At 47.9% G+C, this 21,924-nt stretch overlaps 1 protein-coding gene across 1 annotated transcript in view; it reads left to right on the forward strand.

The window, feature by feature from the left end:
* Window positions 1–431: 431 nt before the first annotated feature.
* The window catches only part of CCDC152 (coiled-coil domain containing 152), a 604,024-nt gene continuing 582,531 nt past the window's right edge, over window positions 432–21,924 (forward strand). Inside the window, exons 1-2 of the mRNA XM_085638553.1 lie at window positions 432–450; window positions 2,124–2,227. Coding sequence (XP_085494679.1) covers window positions 432–450; window positions 2,124–2,227 — 123 coding nt within the window. The remainder of the gene's footprint in view (window positions 451–2,123; window positions 2,228–21,924) is intronic.

Consider the following 21,924-nt stretch of genomic DNA (forward strand, 5'->3'; position numbering starts at 1 on the left):
CTGTGACGGGGAGGTCTGACGAGGAGGTAATGGCCAGTTACTTACTGGTATTATTCATTACTCCAAGTCATAGAGCTCCCTGTCACAGTCCTGTTTTCCATCCCTCCCTGTTCGGCTTTTTGTGCTTGGTGGTACAGGATGTGCTGCAGTGGGTCAGGGATAATGAGTCATAGGATGTGGGAGTGGCCTGAAGGGTAGGAATGGGTCTAAGGGGGTTTTTGCTTGGAAGTTCTGTGGGAGGAGCTATTGCTCAGGCGTTAATGACTGTGACAGGGAGGTCTGACGAGGAGGTAATGAGGACCTGATAGTTTTTCTAAAGGTTGTCCTTTCTGCACCCTCAGGCAATAAGAACACAGGCAGTACATTTCCTCTGTCTGGAGAAGCTGCCCACACCCCCCATTGTGTGCCATGTTAAACCAGGGGCATCCAAAATGGATCCCACTGGCCCTAGTACTTGGACTCACACAACACATGCATATGACACACGCTCACTGCACAGTCACACATTTGGCATGCACATGGAATGTCAGCTCAAGTTTCTGGGTTACGCATCAATGCTGAATTTTACATAGGAGGGGTTAGTAGATTGCATTCTCACAGAAAAAATGGGCTTGTCAGTCTGTAGATCTAAAAACACAGTACACTGCCACCAAACTTTAGGTGATACATCCTTGGACAGGGCAGTAATTCACTGGCTAATATGAGAGCATGTTTGGTGCAGCCCTCCAGCTTACAGAACAGGTTCTGAACATCACATTGTTAGGGACAAGCTTATCCCTCTGTACACATGCAAGATTAGCTTGACGCTAGGGCCAAAATAAAATCCAGGCTACTAATTTCACTTGCAGTTCCGCACTTTGGACAGAGTGACACACCCGTTCACCATGCTGGAGATGGTTACACTCCCCCAGCATGCAAATATAGGATTGCTGTCTCAATTCACTGGCCAGTTGAAAGGGCCTTGAGCCCCTGTTTGTTTAACAGAGGATCTCAAGTTTGGTATTATTTCCTCATCATCGCAGCCCGCTATCTTTCTTCAAATTAGCAAGTTAAATAGAGGCCCACAATGCAAAGTTTCACAATCCCTAGCAGTGTTGACCCTCTGCTTATGTGATTTTGGTTTGATATGAACGGCCCACATGTGATGTCGATTGCACTGTTGAGCCCAAGCACTATTTAATACTGTGCTGTTTTGAGGGCTCCCCGTGCTCTGGAGAAAGCCAAACATTTAGTGCCTTCCTCCATGGGCTCAAGACTCCCTCGACAAACAGATCCTCCTTGATATAGTGAGTGTGAACCAGAAGGCTGACGCTGCAACCTCAACCTCCACTGTGGAACAAACAAGAGGTTGACTGTGATGCATCTATACAAGAACCATTATCCTTAATACTGGTAAAATCATGAAATAGCCAGTCTTTCTCCTGCTCACAGTCAAAATGACCACTGCCCAAATTTAGTTGAGTATTGTCATTTTAACAATTTTCAATACTAATCTTGAACTGTGAAGGGCTTGTGATGATGCAGGATCTCTGTTGTGTCTGCCTAATGCTGAACAGTATCAATGAGTTGGGAGAATTCGTAAAGAGATGTATCATATGCATGGAAATGCCTGCGCAGCTGCCCTTTTTGTCAAGGTACCATCATTGTGCATACTGGACCAACGTGACATGCTTTGACCACAGACTTACAAACGCTAATGTAAAGAGATGGCTGTTTACAAGTAAAAGGTTGAAACAACTTTTCCAACATTTTCCCCAAGCAGAAGATCAGGAAATTCTCTGTCCAGTATGCCATATTTTTTACTTGTGACAGAAAATGTTTAACTGACTTCAAGATGTGCAAATTCAGGCATTGCCATAACCTCCTGGTACATTAAGTTGGAAGCTGAGTTGATTATAGATCTAATCATGTACAGAGAGTAGCTTGTATTGCAGTTGTGAACTCCCATCTAAAATCCTATTGCGTTAAAAACAATTTAAAATATAAACATAGCGCTCAATTAGATACTTTACTGGTAGTAATTGTAATTGCTATATAGTCTTCTCATTTATTTTGTTCTTTTAATGCTGAGCCATTTATTAAGTAAATCATTGAGTTTATTTACTCTTTTCTATGCCCTTTAGATACAGATAGAGTGAACAACATTAATCAGCTTGACAATGCCATGAAGAAAAGCTGTTCAGTTAATCTTGATAAACTTATTGAGGACTACTCACTGATAGAACAGGTTTGTGTTATGGCTGTATTATGTGTTTTTAGTTTTATTGGAAGAATCGGGGCACATATATACTAAATCTGGGACATAGCAATTATATTTGTTAGACAATCCAGACCATCTTATTAGATTTGTTAATCACAGACTGATCATTTAAAACAGTAATTGGGTAAAATCTGTGTGTAGTTTAATGGACCTGCCAGTCCAAATACTAGGAATGAGTAAAGCTTGCAGAAAGGTACACTGATTCCAACAAATGCTTTAAGGATGCAAAATTAAATGTACAAATATACTGCATTAGCTTTAGCTTGTTCATTTTCATATATTTTCAATTGCACGCCATGTGATGGTTCCTTTATCTACAAAGACATATAAAGGATGTAAAACTTTTTAAGTATGTATTTTAGTCGAACGATAGCCTGTTAACCCAAACAAATCTGAATCTTGAAAAGCAACCTAGTTTAAATTCTATTAACCTGAAAAGTCTGGAAAAAAGATGGACAGTTGCAATAGTATATTATGTGATGTCCCGCCTGGGGTTAGAGCAACCCGTGCACCTCTCCAGGACTCCTCCCTTCCCGCGCACAACCTCGCTGCTCAGGTCTCAGCTCTGCTAGTCATGTTTGGAGCTTAGTGGGCGTGGCGAGCGGAGCAGGAGAACGGAACACGGAGTACGGAGCAGGGGGAGCGAGACAGCGAGTGAGGCTGCCCTAGGACGAGAGTGCGGCCTGGTGCGTGATGAGGAGAGGGGGGCTACCACCACAAGGAGACCTGTGAGAAAATGCCACACTGCAGACCCTGCTCTATGAAGGAGAACCGCCGCCCCTGCAGACCTGCCGCTTGCAACAGCAGCACCTACGACACGGTAGGGTAAGCGTGGTGCAACAAAAGCACAGCGAGTACAGCCATCATTAGTTGGTGGCCGCGAAGTGTGTGCCCTTGGCGAGGCTGCGGAGGTGGCCCTTCTAGGTGTGGGTGCAGCACTGCCAGGAGGCCCCGTTCACCACAGAGGAGTCTGGGGGGAGTGACTGCCAACAACAGATTAGGCGTCAAGCGCTAAGCGCCAAGCAGCAGGATTTTTTGAGGAGGGTAAAGTGCGGCAAGAGACTTTCTCCCTCTTTTCCCACTGTCACAAAGACAGCCGCAGCCAAGTGAGGGAGGAGACAGGGGAACGCCCCAGTGCTCCAACTCTTTCAAATTGCCCCCTGAAATAAAAACAACAACACAACATAGAGAGACGCTGGCTGTTCATCACCCTTCACAGCCCCTCATTGGTGCTACAAGTGTGCCAAACTAGTCTTTTTGCTCTCCAAAAAACCTTACGACCTGCGAGCGTCATCATAACCTAGCTTTGGCTTCTTGGCCATATGAACATACGAACAAAAGGCTTCTCTTTCAATTACTTAACAACTACTACTAACTGTCCCTGGAAAATACATCGCTGCCTCAGTCTCCAGTAGCCACTGGTGGATAACAGGTTCTTTGTTCATCACCCCACCAGGAAAGGTTAAATCAAGCAAGAAGGCAAGAAAGTAGAGACAGTTACAGCTGAATAGGACCACTTAAGGATACACCAAGCTTCAAATTACATAGGATAGCTACAGCTCACCATGAGATTGGGCCATGCACGAGGAGGTCCAACGCTCCAAAGCAATTCAAATAAGCGTAAAAGAAAGCCCAAGACATCAGAAGTTTCTGCAGACGAATAACAGGCGAAAATCAGGCCAGGCCTACAGTGAGATTGCTCTTTAATTGAAATAAATTCTGACACAACCGACTCAAGCGATGCCTCTTCGAGAATGGAAAAAGCTAAGACCCTAAAACATCGTCCGACTCTCCTTCAGCCAAAGATCCACATGAAATTTTGCTTTTTTTAAAATGCGGGCGACACTCCTCTCAAGCACCACAGCAGTACTGGGTCTCCAGACACCCCTCCAGCTGCTACAACCAACTCGTTCACAGGGTAGAAACAATAATAGGGAAAGCCCAAACACTGGGGTGGACAAATCCAGGTTAGCTGTCTCAGGATTGACGCCACAGTGCCAAACTACACTCTGGCCCCAGAGCCCCCAAATTCCGGTCAAGCTGGTGGTGGCCGATGTAGCGGCAATCCAAGAGCATGGGCCCAAGAAAGTGAGGGAAATTCTCCCCTGAAGGGTCAGGAGATCATGAATCAGGTGTACCTGATATACTGATAAAAACAAAGGTGGTAACTGCATTATAACTGAGGTATTAACTATATGCGAGCTGGATAGCCCACTGTCTAACAACACACTGAATGAATCCGCGAAAGACATGAAAGATACAAAATCCAAATTTGCACTATCTGCACCATCAACGAACGGCTCGGACATAGAACATAAAAAATCACCATCATCACCATCACTATTAACCAAATCGGAGAGGTCACAAAGATTCGAGTCAGAGGACCCTGAACACCTTTTATACCATGGCAAGGAAGAGGGAGAGGGTCTCCTGGCAACCTACTCTCAGGGCTCCCAAGCTAAGTGTAATAATGACTCTTCTGCAAAATCGACAGCTGAGGGGCACCAAGAACACCAGAAAGTTGGGGAAATCCAAGAGGGATGTAATTTAATTACAGATACAGGAGGACCACCAAGTGGGGCTCAAAACTCAGACCCTGGAAGCGCTTGAACAAGCTTGTTAGAAACAGTGGAACTCCTAATAGAGGCCCTCAAATACCAATCTGACAAAATGGACACACAACTAACTTTACTGAACACCCTGTAGTTTTCGTGGTTGCCATCGATGGAAAGCTAGGTGCATTAAACACTTTTCTACAAAACATACAGGACCACACACAAGCTAACAACCTAAGCTGTGGATGTGGCCCGGTTGTTGATAAACAAGCTCTCCTTCCATCTATGCCTGAGCAACTTGTGCACACAACTTAAAAACAAAAGATACACAATTGATGGACGGAATGCAGAACAAATCAAAACATTCACCCCCAGTCAAGAGATCTGGGTTAAATCCATTATTCTGTTGCTCACCATGCCACCCAAGTTTAGACCTGGCTATATACAGATCAGTCTTGACCCTGTGCCTCATGGGAACAGTCCAGCCCGAACTGTCAAGCCAGGTCCTCCCTGGACCGGAAACAAGCATCCTAGGACCGGTTTCGGGGTTTCACCCCTCTTCAGCCAGGATAGCTTGATTCCAGTGGCTCAGTGAGCCCAGGACTCACGTCTGAACATACCTGGCGCACTTAGGGCGAGAAAGCAAAAGACACACAATTGATGGAAGGAATGCAGAACAAATCAAAACATTCACCCCCAGTCAATAGATCTGGGTTAAATCCATGCCACTGGAATCAAGCTATCCTGGCTGAAAAGGGGTGAAACCCCGAAACTGGTCCTAGGATGCTTGGTCCCAGTCCAGTCCAATGCCATGGTGAGCAAACAAATGATGGATTTAGGCCCAGATCTCTGTACTGGGGTGAATGTATGACATTGTTCTGCATTCTGTCCATCAACTGTTGTTTTTGCATTTGTCACCCCGAGTGGGACGGGTATGCTCAGATGTGAGTCTCGTGCTCTCCATGCCACTGGAATCAAGCTATCCTGGCTGAAGAGGGGTGAAACCCCGAAACCGGTCCTAGGATGCTTGGCAGTTCGGGCTGGACTGTTCCCATGAGGCACAGGATCAAGACTGATTTGCATTTGGCTGGGTTCAAACTGGAATGGCATGGTGAGCAAAAAAACGATGGTTTTAGGCCCAGATCTCTGTACTGGGGTGAATGTATGACATTGTTCTGCATTCTGTCCATCAACTGTTGTTTTTGCATTTGTCACCCCGAGTGGGACGGGTATGCTCAGACGTGAGTCCCGTGCTCTCCATGCCACTGGAATCAAGCTATCCTGGCTGAAGAGGGGTGAAACCCAGAAACCGGTCCTAGGATGCTTGGTTCCAGTCCAGGGAGGACCTGGCTTGGCAGTTCGGGCTGGACTGTTCCCATGAGGCACAGGGTCAAGACTGATTTGCATATGGCTGGGTTCAAACTGGAATGGCATGGTGAGTAAAAAAACAATGGATTTAGGCCCAGATCTCTGTACTGGGGTGAATGTATGACATTGTTCTGCATTCTGTCCATTAACTGTTGTTTTTGCATTTGTCACCCCGAGTGGGACGGGTATGCTCAGACGTGAGTCCCGTGCTCTCCATGCCACTGGAATCAAGCTATCCTGGCTGAAGAGGGGTGAAACCCTGAAACCGGTCCTAGGATGCTTGGTTCCAGTCCAGGGAGGACCTGGCTTGGCAGTTCGGGCTGGACTGTTCCCATGAGGCACAGGGTCAAGGCTGATTTGCATATGGCTGGGTTCAAACTGGAATGGCATGGTGAGCAAAAAACGATGGATTTAGGCCCAGATCTCTGTACTGGGGTGAATGTATGACATTGTTCTGCATTCTGTCCATCAACTGTTGTTTTTGCACAACTTAAAAGGGCATCCCAACGCTCGAATACATGGCCACCAGATGATAAATCCACTACTGTAATCCAAGAATCCACGGCAACACACTTGTTTAATCATAATTAATGAGGGCTGTCAAATTCAAACAACACCAGTCCATCCTTCCGGCTCTCTCCCGAAAGACAAACGATAATAAAAGGAATACAAGGCAAGAACGGAAAGGCCAAAGCCAAAAAACAAGATCAAATCAGGAACGTTTCCTGCACCTTGTTGGGTCAACATCAGCTCAAAATAAGATGAATCAAGAAAGCCAATCCACACCAGAAGGGAAATATAAACAGAACACAGATGTTAAAATCGGACTAAATCAAATAATCTACACCAGAGTAACGCAAGGTGTAAATATTACTCTGTCATTTACGAAACCTCTGAAAGACAAAACTCTCTCATCTAAACGGCAACATTATCAACCTGCGAAGTAAGAAAGAGGAGTAGTCAGTCAGCAGAATAATGTAGATATTGTCGAACTGCTGGAGTGTACGGAGGGGCCTCACTCAGTGCTGCTCATTGAACAATGGCTCCAGACGATGATAGCCCCACAGGGACTCTCAGCCCTATTCACAGTAGAGAGAGTGCACAGGGTACCGACCTGGTGGCTTCCCCCGGTGCACCGCCACGCCCCATAGTTGTGTGAATCCTTAATTTTAGGGGTTGTGATGTCCTGTTGCATAAGGCCAAGGAGGAAGCGCCCATCCTCATGGACAGTGTCACAGTGTTGCTTCTTCCGGACTACACTTGGGAGGTTCAACGCCTGTAGAGCATCCTAGATGGCGGCCAAATGACAGCTGCAAGTGGAAGGTCTTTTATATGCGTGGATGTTCCCAGCATGCTTGAAAGTTATCCATGAATAGTGCTCTTAGTTCTACGATAATCTGGACACGGTCTGGAGCTGATTGGAACAGAAGTGCTGTTGCTGTGGAGGCCACCCCGACGTTGTGTCAGTCGACCCACTGAATGTACTTCTTCTGGGGCAGCCACCATCCCCCCCAACAGGCCCTGGAGGGCAGACAAGTGGTTCTGGCCACAATGTCCTCTTTTGGATCCCAGCGACATCAACCCCCCTCAAGCTCCTCACCCAGTGCAGACTTCAATTCGGACTCAAACATGAGCACAGCTATCTTTCCCTCTGTGATGCCTCAAACTGCAGACAATATGATTTAATACATGCCTCCCAATGGTGTACTCCACTCCTTATACAGCTGCATCTGATGTCCAGAGCAGGTAAGTCCTGATTTATGCCTTCCCTTCCCTATTGCCCCTCTGCTTACCTCCCTCCCTTCCTCCCTTCTCCAATTCTCCCCTCCTTTTTCATTCTATTATATACAATGGTTGTCCTTGATTGAGTCTGGGAAATGGTCTGTTGTCTCCTCCCGTTCTACAGCTGCTCATAGTATGTCATCGAAAAGTTGTATCTAAATATACAGGTTGGAACTCATACTTTTGGTACCACACCCACCGCATGTACATATTTCCTAGTGTTCCACATATTGTTCCCACCTGATGCACTGCTACTGCTTATAGTCCTGAATTGATTGTGGACTGGATTCCTGGGGGCACCCGTGCATGTTGGCTACACTTATAGTACACAACACTCTCACTCTCGACATTAGCGACTGTTGGCCTACTCCTGAAGCGATTGCCCAATGTTCTGTTTTGTTATTACTGGTTTGTTGAAAGTTTTGTTTTGGTCGAACAATCTTTTTTCGCTGCAACTGATATTGGGCAATTATTTTTTTTCCTTTCTGCTGTTCCATGGTCCATCATGTAGCCATATGCTTGAAGTGGGATCCCCCTTCTTCGTGTGATTGTAAGGTACTTCCCTGCCATCTGTTCCGCAACACTACAAGATACTGATGTGGAGTGTTCGGGGTCTGGGATCTATACAAAAGCGCCTAGGGATCCTGGCTCAGCTTCCTCGCGGCAAGGCAAATATATTTGTTTGCAAGAAACTCACATCTTAGGTCCTGAAGTCCTTAAGTTGAACATGAAATGGAGGGGTCAATTGTTTGCTACTCTGAATTCTGCACTTGCCCATGGGGCAGCCATCTGGCGATGTTCTGGGGTATCGTTATAGGACTAACCCACTAAAACTGACACCAATGGGCAATACTTCTTTGTCCAGGGGCTCCTTGACGGGGAGGTGTTGGTACTACACAGTGCTATGCACTGAATACAGAACAGGATGTCTTTCTACAACATGTTTTCTCACTGCTGGCAGTCTGGGCCTATCACCCTTGGCTGATAGGGGGCGACTTTAATGCAGCCCTGGATGCTAGATGGTATCATATAGTTGAGAAATTCAAACAGGCAACTTATTTAGGCAAAAAACTCTCGGATCATAATCTGCTCAAAATGATGTTGGAGTGGGGCAGGGTCTCAGCACACATTCCCACTTGGCGCATGCAGCCCCTGTTCCTTGAAGATGCAGTATTTAGGGACACACTGGCTACTGCCATTAACACCTATAGCGACGGGTGCCAGACAGTTGGTACTTCGAGATTTGTAACACATAGAGGCACGCTTAGGGCTACTTGACCAGAAGGTAGTCCATGACCCTGCACACCTTGATGACTTGCAAAAAGCTAGGATGCAATATGCTGAACTCCTGTAGCGTCTGAGAATTCTAGACCATAAAACATACCTCAAGAAGTTACACACTGAGGGAGTTCAAGCAGGTTCCTTACTGGCCCATATGATACGACTGACATTATCCCCACCCCAATAATATCCCTATAGGCTCCTGATGGTGTCTGTTGTAAAACACAGTTAGAAAAAAGGCTTCCGGGCCTACTACACAGAGTTGTATGCAGCTTGACCTTCTCACACCACTGCAGGCATGAGTGTTTCTGCTCAACTTGCAACTACCACAGGTTTCTATAGCGTTGCATGTGTCACTGGAAGCCCCTTTGTTACCTGATGAACTGCGACAGGCCATTAAAGACATGGCACATAATAAAGCCCCAGGATTGACAGGCTACCCATCGAGTTTTACTCTACATTTGCCTCCTGTTTAGTCCCCCGGCTGGAGAAACTATACAAGGCCTCGTTTGGTTTTGTGATCGTTACCGCCTACTACCAGCCAGGCCCTGGTCAATTCTTTACTTAAGCCAGGTCGAACACCAGACAACCTCTCCTCATACATACCGCTTTCTCTTCTGACCTCAGATTGTAAAATTCTGATTCATTTTGACTAGTTTGGATCCCTCCCTTAATAAACGGTGATTTTATCAGGTCATGGAGTTAACCCATGACCTCTATCCTAATGCAGGCTGTCTGTCTTTAGACCTCCAACAGGCCTTTGATTTCCTGGTTACATGTTCCTAGCATTGCGCTGATTCAACATTCTTCTGCCTACATTAATTGGGTCCAGCTCCTTTATGCTTATCCCACAGCGAGGGCCATACACACATATCAACACCGTATCCAATTTCCTGTGGAATCCATTATCCCCCCTTTCGTTTGTACTAGCGATGGAACCCCTAGCACAGAAACTAAGACAGGAATCAGCTACTTGGAATATACTAAAGAGGCCTCAGTTCCACACAGTTTCCCTGTATGGAGACGTCATGATAGTTAACGCTCGTGATCTAAGCGCAAACCTAACACCTCTTCCCACCATTTGGGGATATCTCTAGCTTACAGGTCAGTCACACTAAATCACATGCATTTTCCTTCCGCTGCACTGTACCCCAGGTAATGATCCAATTGAGCACGCAACCATACATGTGGGCCATCACGCCTTGCGTTATCTGGGCATACAGATTTATAGGACACCCACTGATTTATTGGACGGCAACCTGATTAGGGCCATCTCGTCGTTACGAGCACAAGTGCAACTTTGGGTGACATTGCCCTTATCAGTGGCAGGCGGCTTGCCACTTTCTAAAATGTTGATGCTCCCTAAGTTATTGTACCAGTTTGTGAGCTTACCCATTGTGGTCCCTGGATTGGTTTTCAAGCCCCTGGACTCCTTACTACTTAATTTTCTTGGGGGCTCAGGGTGTTGCCCCGTGAGTCTTCTTAAATTTCAACTACCAATGGAGGAGGGTGGATTGGGTGCACCAGACTTTAAATCCTACTGCTGCACTGCCCATCTACAAAGGCTATCTTCCTGGTTTGCCAGAATACACCTACAGGAGATTGGCTACTCACAGTGCATGCTGCGTTCAGGCAAACTGCAATAATTGCTACTGCCTTTGACGGGTCCCTTCCTGCGCCCCTACATGTTACAAACCAAACATTCCACTGTGTGGCCTGCCTACTCCAGCGGGCACCCTCAGCATGTTAGCCTCTCACCACAGGAAGGGCAGGAATCTCTACTACTTGTGTGGTAAAGGTGAGCTGTTAACGCATCAGGATCTGAAGCATTGTGTGCTGTATACGCGTACATTGGTCTACAACGGGTATAGAATGTGTTACTCATACACTTCTTCAGTCTGTAGATGAAATGTGCATGGGTAGGTTTCTGGTCAAGTGGCTATACTAGCGGCTACAGGTGCATTTACATACCTCCCTGCGCCCATTACGAACCCGATGGGAATTAGACCTTAATTGCACCTACCTTGACAAGAAATGGGGGTTTCTCAGAACGTATCCCAGCATGATACCTCTGAAAAAAACGTTTTACATTTATTCAGTTTTCGTTATTGCTCAGGGCGTATTTTTTTTTTTTTTTTACCTTTTCAAAAACCTTTATTTATTTATAGGGATTATACAGATTATCCAGCCTACTATCCACATAGCAGTGGGAGGACTCTGCCGTCTAGCCGGGCAGTTAAGTTACCTCTTACACAGCCATTTAGCCGACATCCCGGAGGACCGGCGGCGTCTCAATAAAACATCATATATATGGTTACCCAATCTTGTTCGCAACTTCGGTTGGAGGCTTCACTAGTCCCCAGTCTATGTTTTCGCCATACGGTTATGATTTATAAGTATAAAACTATCCACCTGCGACTGTAAACCTGGCTTATTCCCTGTACGTTCCAATCTTATTACTAACCCCAACCACCCACCCCACCCACGTCACGCTAGCCATCACATCCTCCCGCCCATCTACATGTACACGTGTCCTCAGTCCTTCTTTCTAGTAGCAACCAGGGATAACCTCCCCCAACATTCAGTCCGTATACAACCTTGGGTTACTCAGACACCCTCCAAGTGATCCCTGCTATAATGTGACAGTGAGATCTGAAGTGTACCTTACCGCACTCTCTACATGTGTGCATCCTTCCCAACTGACGCCCCAGAATCCCTCACAATCGTGCGCCCCTAGAGCCCTAATCTTGCCCCGTGTCCCCCTCGGCCAAAGTGTGCTTATTGAGTTCCTCACTCTGTGCCTCCCCCTGGTCAGTTGCCTCGGTGACCCCGGCAGTCAAATACGTTCTGTATAACCCCCAGAAGTTCTTGGGGCGACTTTTCGGAGGCAGCAATTCACTATACGTTTCCGCCTGTGTGCTGCAATACAGCATATCCCTGGCCCATCGTTTCTTAGTGGGAAGTGGCCCCCTCATCCAACATGTCGCCACAACTCGCCTAGCTATTAACAGCGCCATATCAGTCAGACGTCTCAATGCTGGTGGGAGCGGCTTGGAATACCCCAGTAGCGCCAGTGATGGACTGGGCTGTATCTCTGTTTCCAGAATCTGGCTCAGTTCCTGAAACACCTCCGTCCAAAACTTAGCAATTCCCGGGCAGTACCAGGCCATATGTATGAAGTCCGCCACTAGGTAGTGACAGCGCTCATACTCCGCCGTTTGGCGATGCCCATACCTACGCAATCTCTCAGGGGTATAATAGACACGCTGCAAGTACTTAAAGTGCACCAATCTGTGTCGACCGTTTAGCGACACCTTCTTAGTGCTAGCACAACAGTATTTCCACATCTCATCAGTGATAGACATTTGGAGGTCACTCTGCCAGTCTAGCCTCGCTTTGGAGTATTGGTGCGCCTTGTGTTGATCCCCAATTTTCTTAAGAGTCGTAACCAGTTTGGACGGGGCCACCGTTTTAATGACATAGGTAAGTTCCGGGATTTCCGGAGGCTCTGCCATGCCCGGTCCCAACAAGTCTGACAGCGCACTGCGCACTCTATGAAATTGAAAGCGTTGTAGAAGCGCGGACTCAGGTCGTGCCGAGCCGATCTGATCCCATGTCTTCACTACCCCATCCTGGAACAGATCCTCCATCCTAGTGATGCCCAGAGCGCCTAATGCCTGTAGCACTCCTTTCTCTCTCAGTGGGGGGAGCCAAACCGCCCACTCCATCTGCATCAGCGGGGAATACAGTAGTACACAGTCCTGTACTCTCATCAACGCATGCCAAGCATGATTCGTGGCCTTTAGAGAGTCCAATCTACCTACGCTACGATCAACCGTCTGGAAGACAGTTGCCGGCAAGGGGATAGGGTCTGCAAACAATCGCTCTAAAATCACATGCGGAACATCCGAGTTGGCATGAATCCACGTGTGTAGATGAGCCGCCTGCGCTACCCTGTAATATCTTTCCAAGTCCGGGGCTTCCAGTCCCCCCATCTCATACGGCAGCGTTAACACCTTCCACTGAACTCTAGGTTGTTTACCTCACCATGCCAGCTTAATAAGGGTTTGGGTCAACTGTTTGAAAAAGGCCTTGGACAGTACTATTGGGCTGTTATTGAATAGGAACAAGAATCTTGGCAGAACCACCATTTTTATGATGGCTATTCTGCCCAGCAAGGACAGGGGGAGCCGACATCCACGTCCTCAACTAGTTTGGCGTATGCCACTCCGTAGTTTTCCCTGAGTAGCACCTGCGGATCCGTGTGGAGCCGAAACCCTAAGTATCTGATTGAGTCAGTCGTCCACTGCAGTGGGTATTCCATGTGAAACGGCAAAGCAACCGGCGTCAACGGGAACAGTACAGACTTGTTCCAGTTCACCTTAAGGCCAGACAGGGCCCCGAATTTAACCACCTCTCTCAATATAGAAGATAGATTCTCCTCCGGGTCCCGGACATATAGCAGCGTATCATCTGCGTATGTTGAAATACCAATCATATAAGTGGGAAAGTTAATACCCTCGAATCTATGATATTCTCTTATCGCACACGCCAAGGGTTCCGCTACTAGAGCATATAGTAGGGAAGAAAGGGGACAGCCTTGCCTGGTTCCCCTGCTAACTTCGAAGGCCTCCGTAACCTGATCTCCTATTCTCAGCCTGGCCGTGGGTCTGTAATACAATGCTCCAAGCATCTGCAAAAAAGGTTCTCCCAATCCGAATTTCCTCAATACCCTCACCATAAAGGGCCACTCCACGGAGTCGAACGCCTTTTCCATGTCCAGAAAAAGAGCTAAGGCTTTGCGCTCTGGGCGCACATGCTGCATGGTTCCCAGTGCTGTTCGGATATTGTATGTGAGGTTTCTGGTCGGAATAAACCCCGCCTGTTCCGGAGCCAACAGCTCCGGTACCAGCAACGCCAGCACGTAGCTAGGACCTTGGCGTACAACTTGGTGTCCACATTATTCAGGGAGAGCGGTCTGTAGGATCCGCACAAGTTAGGGGGTTTCCTGGGTTTTAATATGGCAACGAGCAGAGCCTCTCTCATAGTACCTGGCATGCTACCTTCCTGGCATATATCATCAAAAAGAGTCATCAGATGCGTAAGGAGCTTATCCTTAAAAGCCTTGTAAAAGGCCACCGTCAGCCCATCAGCCCCAGGGGCACTGCCAGATCTCATTCCCTCCAGTGCCTCCAGAATCTCATCCTTTTGTATGGGCAGCATCAGAAATTCCCTCTGAGAGTTGGACAAAAAGGGCATTTTAATATGACTGAGGTAGTCCTCAATTTCCTCTTCCATCTGAGAGGACTGTGATTTATAAAGCCCTGCATAGTAATCCCTGAATTCATCGATAATCTCTCTCTCTCTCCAGTAACCACTGCTCCCGCGGAGGTGACAAGTTCGTCAATTACCAGAGGCCTCCTGTTGTTACGAAGTATCCTCGCTAGTAATGAGCCCGGGCGCTCACCTTCTCCATATGTGCGGGCCGTGGCATACTTGCCCATATGCTGCACTTCCCTATCCGCTTCTCCATTGTATTCCGAAACCAACACTTGGATCCGAGCTACAATGTCGGAATCCGCGGACATCCGATGTTGCTCTTCAAGCTTCGACAGTTGCGTCTCCAGAGCCTTTAGCCTTTGTCTTATGGACTTAAGTACACTAGAGTGCTTGGCCATAGCCATGCCACGAATATATGCTTTGAACGAGTCCCACACCGTTTGGAAGCTCTGAACAGAACCCAAGTTATTGTCAAAGAAGGTATCTATGTCCTCCGCCAATTCGCCCCTAAACACTTCATCTAACAGTGAGTAGGGTGGGAGCCGCCATGTAAACGGCGGGATTCTTTTGACCGGAGTATCCAGTATCAAAAGAAGAGGGGAGTGGTCCGAAAGTGTGCGTGGTAAAACCACGCACCCCTTAATCACCGTAAGCATCGACTGCGAGGCTAGCCAGTAGTCAATTTTGGTGTGCATGTCATGGAATGCAGACTAGTGTGTATATCCCCCTTTCCCAGGATGTTCATGTCTCCAGACATCTACCAGGTCAAGTCTAGTCAGTTCCGCTTGCATGTGTAAGGCCGCAGCTGCCGGGCGACGCATCGGCCCCGAAGAGCGGTCGATGTTCGGGTTAAATGTGAAGTTAAAGTCACCTCCCCACACCATTCTAGCGTGTATGTGCTTCCTACAAAAGTGCGGCTAGTGTGGCGTAGAACTCAGGATTATCATAATTGGGGCCATAAACATTAACTACCACTAGTTCGTGTCCTTCCCCGACACATCTAGCAATTAAATAACGACCTACCGAGTCAGCTTCCAGTAAAGTTAATTTCAATTTTGATCGTGGGTTTACCCATGTGACCACCCCTCTGGAGTGTGTAGTGAAGCCTGCCGCTACACTATTACCCGCTAGGCCTTTCGCAGAAAGCATTTTACCCGTAAGTGGGAGGTGTGTTTCTTGTATAAGGGCCAGATCGATGTGATGCCTGTAGAAATAATTCAGCACTTTTCGCAGTTTGCGAAAATCATTCAACCCTCTAACATTCCACGTCAGCGCTCTCAGAGCCGCAGAACCACTGTCACCATTCGTAACTCTAGGGTCTAACATCCCCGCCATAAGGTAACTTAGTCCGAACACATAGAGATAAATCAGAAGACATGCCGCTCAGCGTGCCGTGTGTACCCCCTTCCCCAAGCCCCAAACATCCCCCTATTGTTGCTCCCCCCCACTCACAGCCAACCACCCCCAACCTGGTCAGACAGGACCCAATCCCACCCCCCAACCCCCTGTCACAATAAACACCTTGAACATTCCCCAAACCAGCCCCCGTAGGGAACATTTGAGCCAATAGCTCTAGGGCAGAGGTCACCAGGCAAAGTAAATCAAACCCGTTCAACTGCTTACAGTACAGGCATGCCCCCGCGCCATTGTCCCCATATAGTCGTACGGCACAAGCCGTTCTCCTTCCTCCACCATTAGTTCCAGGGGTATCCTCACCATACGCATTGTGATCCAAGCCTTACGCCTAGCAATGCATTCCTGATAGTCCTAATGGGCATTTGCAACGAAACTGCTCACCGTCAAGTAGTCCCAGTTGCAGCCTATCAAAGCAAATGGATGGAACAAACCAGGGAGGTTCCCCCAGCTCTAGCAGGCAATTAGCAATCAGGTCATCAGCCAGCAATAGTGAATACACTTCCCCCCTCAAGGAACCCATGAGCCTATGACCACACTTACTATACATAATCGATATATCGGAAAGGTCTCACCAGGTAGCAACTGCGTATTCCTCATGTGGGCTACACCATCCGATGTTGTCCACTGAGCTCCAGTCACTCCGTGCACTTCCAAGACTGTGTACCCCCCCGCACCCAACAAGCAGTCCCAGACAGTGTGGCCGTTTGCAGAGTCAAGCCACCTACAGCAAACTAATCCTGCTCCTCCAAACGTGATGCATCAGCAAGTGCGTCATTTTGACCCCGTGGACTGTTCCGCTTTTCCTTAGACCATTCCTTCAAAGATCTATGCAGTTCCCTCGGGTCAGTGAAGAAATGTGAATGGCCTTGCCTGTTTATCCAGAGTTTTGCCGGGTATAGCATCGCATAATCCAGACCTAGGTCGCGAAGTAGTTTTTTGTACGGTGCGAACTGCCTCCGTTCTTCTTGGACTTTCACAGTGAAGTCAGGGTAAAGCGATATGTCCATTCCTTCAAATTGCAACTTCCATTTTTCTCTAGCTACCCGCAGGGCCGTATCTCTGTCCCTGTAGTTCAGCAGCTTTGCTATTATTGGTCTCGCTTGTGCACCTGGCCTTGGGCGGGGCCCCAGCGAACGATGAGCTCTTTCGACTACGAACATTGGAGAGAACACTTCCTCCCCCAATAGCGCAAGCAATAGTTTTTCCACAAAGAGCTCCATCCTGCCGGTTTGTGTTGACTCCGCCACACCCGTTATGCGAATGTTTGATCTCCTCGAGCGAGCTTCCAGGTCCTCCGACTTATCCTGAATGACCTGAAGCAGTCTGCTGAATTGTTTGCGATCTTTATCCCACTCCGTCTGCGCTTCCTCCGCTTGCGTGAGCCTCCTCTCAGTCATGTCCAGTCGCTCCGCATGCTTGTCCACCCGCTCCGACATGCGATCCATGCGGTATGAGAGTGCGTCGATCTTGGTACCGATCGCTGCCAGACTGCCCTGCAGGCCCTTTTCCATTGTCACTAACATTTTTCTAATGTCCGCACACATAGAGCTCTCTGGGGCAGTGCTACGGGGAGACACCTCCGCCACTAGCATAGCAGATCCCTTCGCTTTACGTTGATCGAAAGATATTTTAGGCTGTGTCTTGTCGCCTTTACCCATGGTGAGTCTGTGGGACATCAAGTCCACTAGTCCCGCCGCGCCGTGGCAGAATCAAGCTCCAATCGGCAGGACCTCATGACTCTCGGCCCCCACGTAGTAGCTTAAGCTCCGCACCACTGTACTCCTCTGAGGTTTATAGGTGGGCCCACCGTAGTGTCTGGGTCTTCGAGGTCCCAGCGCCCTCAGCGCTGAGTCGTATACCGTCACCCAGCTCGCCTCACAGCACACGGTCGGAGCCCTTCTTCTGAACTCCCGATCGGGTCTCTGCCGCTGTCAGTCCTCGCATCCACCACAGGCCTGGGCAGTGTTCAGTTCTCACGAGTCAAGTGGCACAATCCATGCTCTCTACACTGCCGCCAATTCTCCACCGTAGAGAAGGCTACCTTGGCAAGTCAATCGTCGATCGCTAAGATCAGGACCTGCTTATGCAGGATGTAAGCTAGTGCTGCCCCCAAGCACGTACAAGCATCCCGAGGCTCACCTTCAAGTCACCTGATAAATCCACTGCCGGATCCGATCAACTCGTACCTCTGTGCGCTCACAACAGTCTATGGCCCAGCCACCGTCCCTGTCCCCTCAGCATACTGGACTGTACTCCATTCAGCCTCGGTGCATAGACTGGCACTTTTCACAAGGAGCCACCGTGCAAAACTGCACCAAAACCAGCGCACACCCAGAGCCCAGGTCAGATAGAAGCGTGTTCCAAATAGGTACTCCTCACGCTGGCCCTGTTTTCCAAAATGGCGACCCCGAGAGGGTGGGGAGGGGCAGTCAACACCGATGAAGCCCGCTTGCCTCGTCGTCACTTAGCTCCAGGGTCGGCCCACTGCAGCCCTTCACCAGCCTGCATACAGCGCTGACTCCTCTGGCCTCTGCGGATCTTAACTCGGGCTATTAGATAAGGACCGTGCCAAGATTTACGCCCCGGAGGCGCCGAGAGCCTCGCCTCAACCCTGAGCGCCCCGTGCACACTTCGCCATATAAGCCAGCATTCCGGACAATGTCCCAGTTCAGAATTGTTCACCGTGTGCGACCTCCCCGCTTGATATGCTTGCCATTAGCCAGGGGTCCCCGGGTCGTCCAGGGCGGTGTGTCAGCTCAGCCCGGTCTAATCCGCCGATACTGGCAGTCCCACAGTAACGGCACCGCCGAATGAGAGGTTCACCTCACTGTGACCGTTCCTTGCCCCCTATGGAGCCGCTTGTGTTTGCCCTCCCTTCCGGAGGCGCAGCGTCGTGGTATTATCGTCTCACTCCTGATATGTTGCTGAGTACGTGCGACCGGGCTGGCCACAGTTGACCCTGCCGCACGCTGTGCGACGCACGCCGGAGAGCGTCTCAGGACAGTCCGGGGATGACGGCCTGGTCCGCCGAGGATGTTACTGCTCGCTGTATGTACTCCTCCAGGCCCCGCTGCCGGCTGAAGAGGTCCGCACACAGCCCCGCCAGGTCAAAAAGGAATTCCCCCTTCCTGTTCTCTTTTTAGCTCTGCCGTGCAGGATCAGTTTAAGGATTTTATTAGGGCAATGGTGGAGAGCTCAGTGCTCACACGTCCGCCATAGACGCCGGCAAGCTCCGCCCCAGCGCAGGGCGTATTTAAACCTTCCAAACTTCATAGAATATTCCAAGCCACCTCGCCCTCCTGTCTGTGCTGCCGTGCTGATGGCGCAGACTTACGTCACATTATGTGGTCCTGTCCCATGCTACTATCCTACTGGATGTGCATTCGGGACTCACTGAGTCCACTGACGTGGTCTTCGCTTTGGGATACAATTGAACATTGCATTTAAGGCCTCTACTCTCGACCTAAATCTTCCAAGGCTGAAACCAGGTTTGTCGTTTTGGCACTCCTCCTTGCCAGAAGGCAGATTACACGCAACTGGAAATCATCCACTGCTCCCTCATGACAGGTTAGCGGGAGGAAGTATGGCGCTGGGGCTCCGCTGAATGCCACGCATAACGTAGGGAGGAATACCCAGGGCTGCTCACAACACCTATAGCTCTGTTGTGGGATAGCCTGCTGGAACAAGTTAAAGCCCTAGATGAAGATGCAGTCTGATGCCTGCACACAGGCGAAATGCACTATTGAATCACTGCCTATGGCCAGTCCCCTGTTACGTTGTGTTTTTTATGAGTATTATGTTGCCTTCTGTATACCACTATGGAGAGGGGTGCCTCCCAGGCTCTCAGATGCTCTTCCTAAGATGGACTGGGACTCCACATAGTAGTACTGTGGGGGTGGGGGTGTAGTTACTGGTTACCTTTGCTCATCTTCTGTTGCAACCTTGTATCAGGAGCAAGTTCCTCAGGAGCAGTACCCTCCAATGCCCACTTTCTGGCAGCACTGACTGTGAAATGTACACCAGAGGATCAGAGTGGCCGGACGGGGGGGGGAAGGTTCTGGGGAGGGTACTGTGGGGAGGGAGTCCTCGAATAGCAAGGGCCTGTAATTAGCAAAGTGACTTGGATATAAGTTTAGTACAGTTAACACAAGTCAACTATGATAAACAGGTTTTTTGAATTGTTCTTACCTTTATGGGATTTAGTTCAGTATATCAATTCAATCTAGTTTTGCAGAAATTTGTGTTGAGCTCTAGTATTACGATGCATTCTTGTACTGAGTTTCATAAACGTTCCTAAGTTAAAATCGCTGCAGATATTCGGGAAATACTCTTTATATTTATGCCATTAAACATTCATCGTGAAGAAACAATCACACATTCTCCATTTCTTTTAGAAAGAATAGCATATGCAATCTTCTGCTTTCAATGACAACTAGTTTGGGAAATTAACTCTTCCATAATGTTCACAGTCTTTATTCAGACGTCTTCCATTGTTCCCGTTTTGTTTATCAACATTAGTTGTTCAATCATACAGTTTGCTCAGAGTTATGTTTTTCAAACAATCAGTTCTTAAGTCTTTTTTTTTGGATTTTTAACTATCCGATTTCCTCCTTACTGTAACTCAAAGTAAAATACTTCTTGGGCACTTGTAATGGTCTTTCACATTCACTCGCATATGTGTGAAAAGAGACATGTTTTACTGCGACTCAGCCGAAGGGAACAGGAGCGGGTACAGAGATCCGACTGCCACCAGAAGGGTCGTTAATGAGTGCTCATCAACGGACGGGGCTCGTTTTTAGGTCGAGCCTAGACCGCGCATGCGCTGTCTCTTGACGTTCTGTAATCTGTTCTGTGGGTTTACATCCCACCCATGCATATACATTCCTCACTTAGACTGTCCTTCAAAAAGGATTCCTCCCTACTGCTCAGTCCTTCTTCTTTTTCCCGCCTTCTTGGTATGTGTATCATTCCACGGAGCAGCGCCTTACTTCCCTTATCTTTACGCTCTTGACGTGAAGTATTTTTTATCAGGAACTCTTTTTTCTTTTGCTTGCTATCCTCTGAGCTCCGTTGCGGATATGGTCACTGCCCCACCGCCGCACAGTCTCTAACTACAGTTTTGTAGAATGCTTAGAAAACACGCTTGTTATCGGCAACAAACCTTCTATTAAATGGCGCAGAGGCGTTTAGTCTCAGTACAGAAAGGATAAAATGTATTTGTTGCATTCATTTTCTGTGCAATCAAAAACAATGTAAAATGTCAAACACTGTTTGGTGAGGGCAGTTTACTTTCCATTCTCTGACTTAAAAGCAAGAGAAATTGCGGTTGCTGGACATTGTTTTCTATTAATTGTCTGATCCAGCCATCTTTCACCGGTCTCGCCGTTTATTTGAGTCCCTCTTTTGTTTCTTACACTTTAGAACCTTCTATTAAATGGTACAGAGAGAAGTGCTCCTGCAGATGATAACACCTAACACTATTATCAGTGGCAGTAGAAAGAGTATAAAGGTGCATACCGTACATTTCGGACATTTTCTTCCTGAAATTTTCCATTTGGCAAATTATTTAAATCAGCAAGAGCTCACGCGTCCTTTTTATTTCAATGCAATGAACAACGATGCTGCTCTCTGGTAATCAGGTGGCCCTCTCTTTTCTTTTTTGTATTGCTTCTTTATTCACTTCTTCCTCTGCCAATGTATTGGTCCTTGTAAATGCTTTTACATTGTTGCAGTTCTGCAGATCATCAGCAAATACAAAGTAACATTTACAACGACAGCACAACTCGCAGTGCCAATAAATATTAGAGTTGGGGAAGCATGTGTAGTGGTCTTTCACATAACATTTGCAGCTCTGTTCTTCTATATGATATATCTTTTTTGACTGATTAGAACATCGCCATAACTTCCAACTGACTATAAATGCATGTGAATGTAAAGTAGGAATATTGAGGGTGCTTTTAGAGGAGCTGTTTTCAGGTGAGT

The sequence above is a fragment of the Triturus cristatus genome, chromosome 2_1 (assembly GCF_964204655.1).
Source record: "Triturus cristatus chromosome 2_1, aTriCri1.1, whole genome shotgun sequence".
Taxonomy (NCBI): domain Eukaryota; kingdom Metazoa; phylum Chordata; class Amphibia; order Caudata; family Salamandridae; genus Triturus; species Triturus cristatus.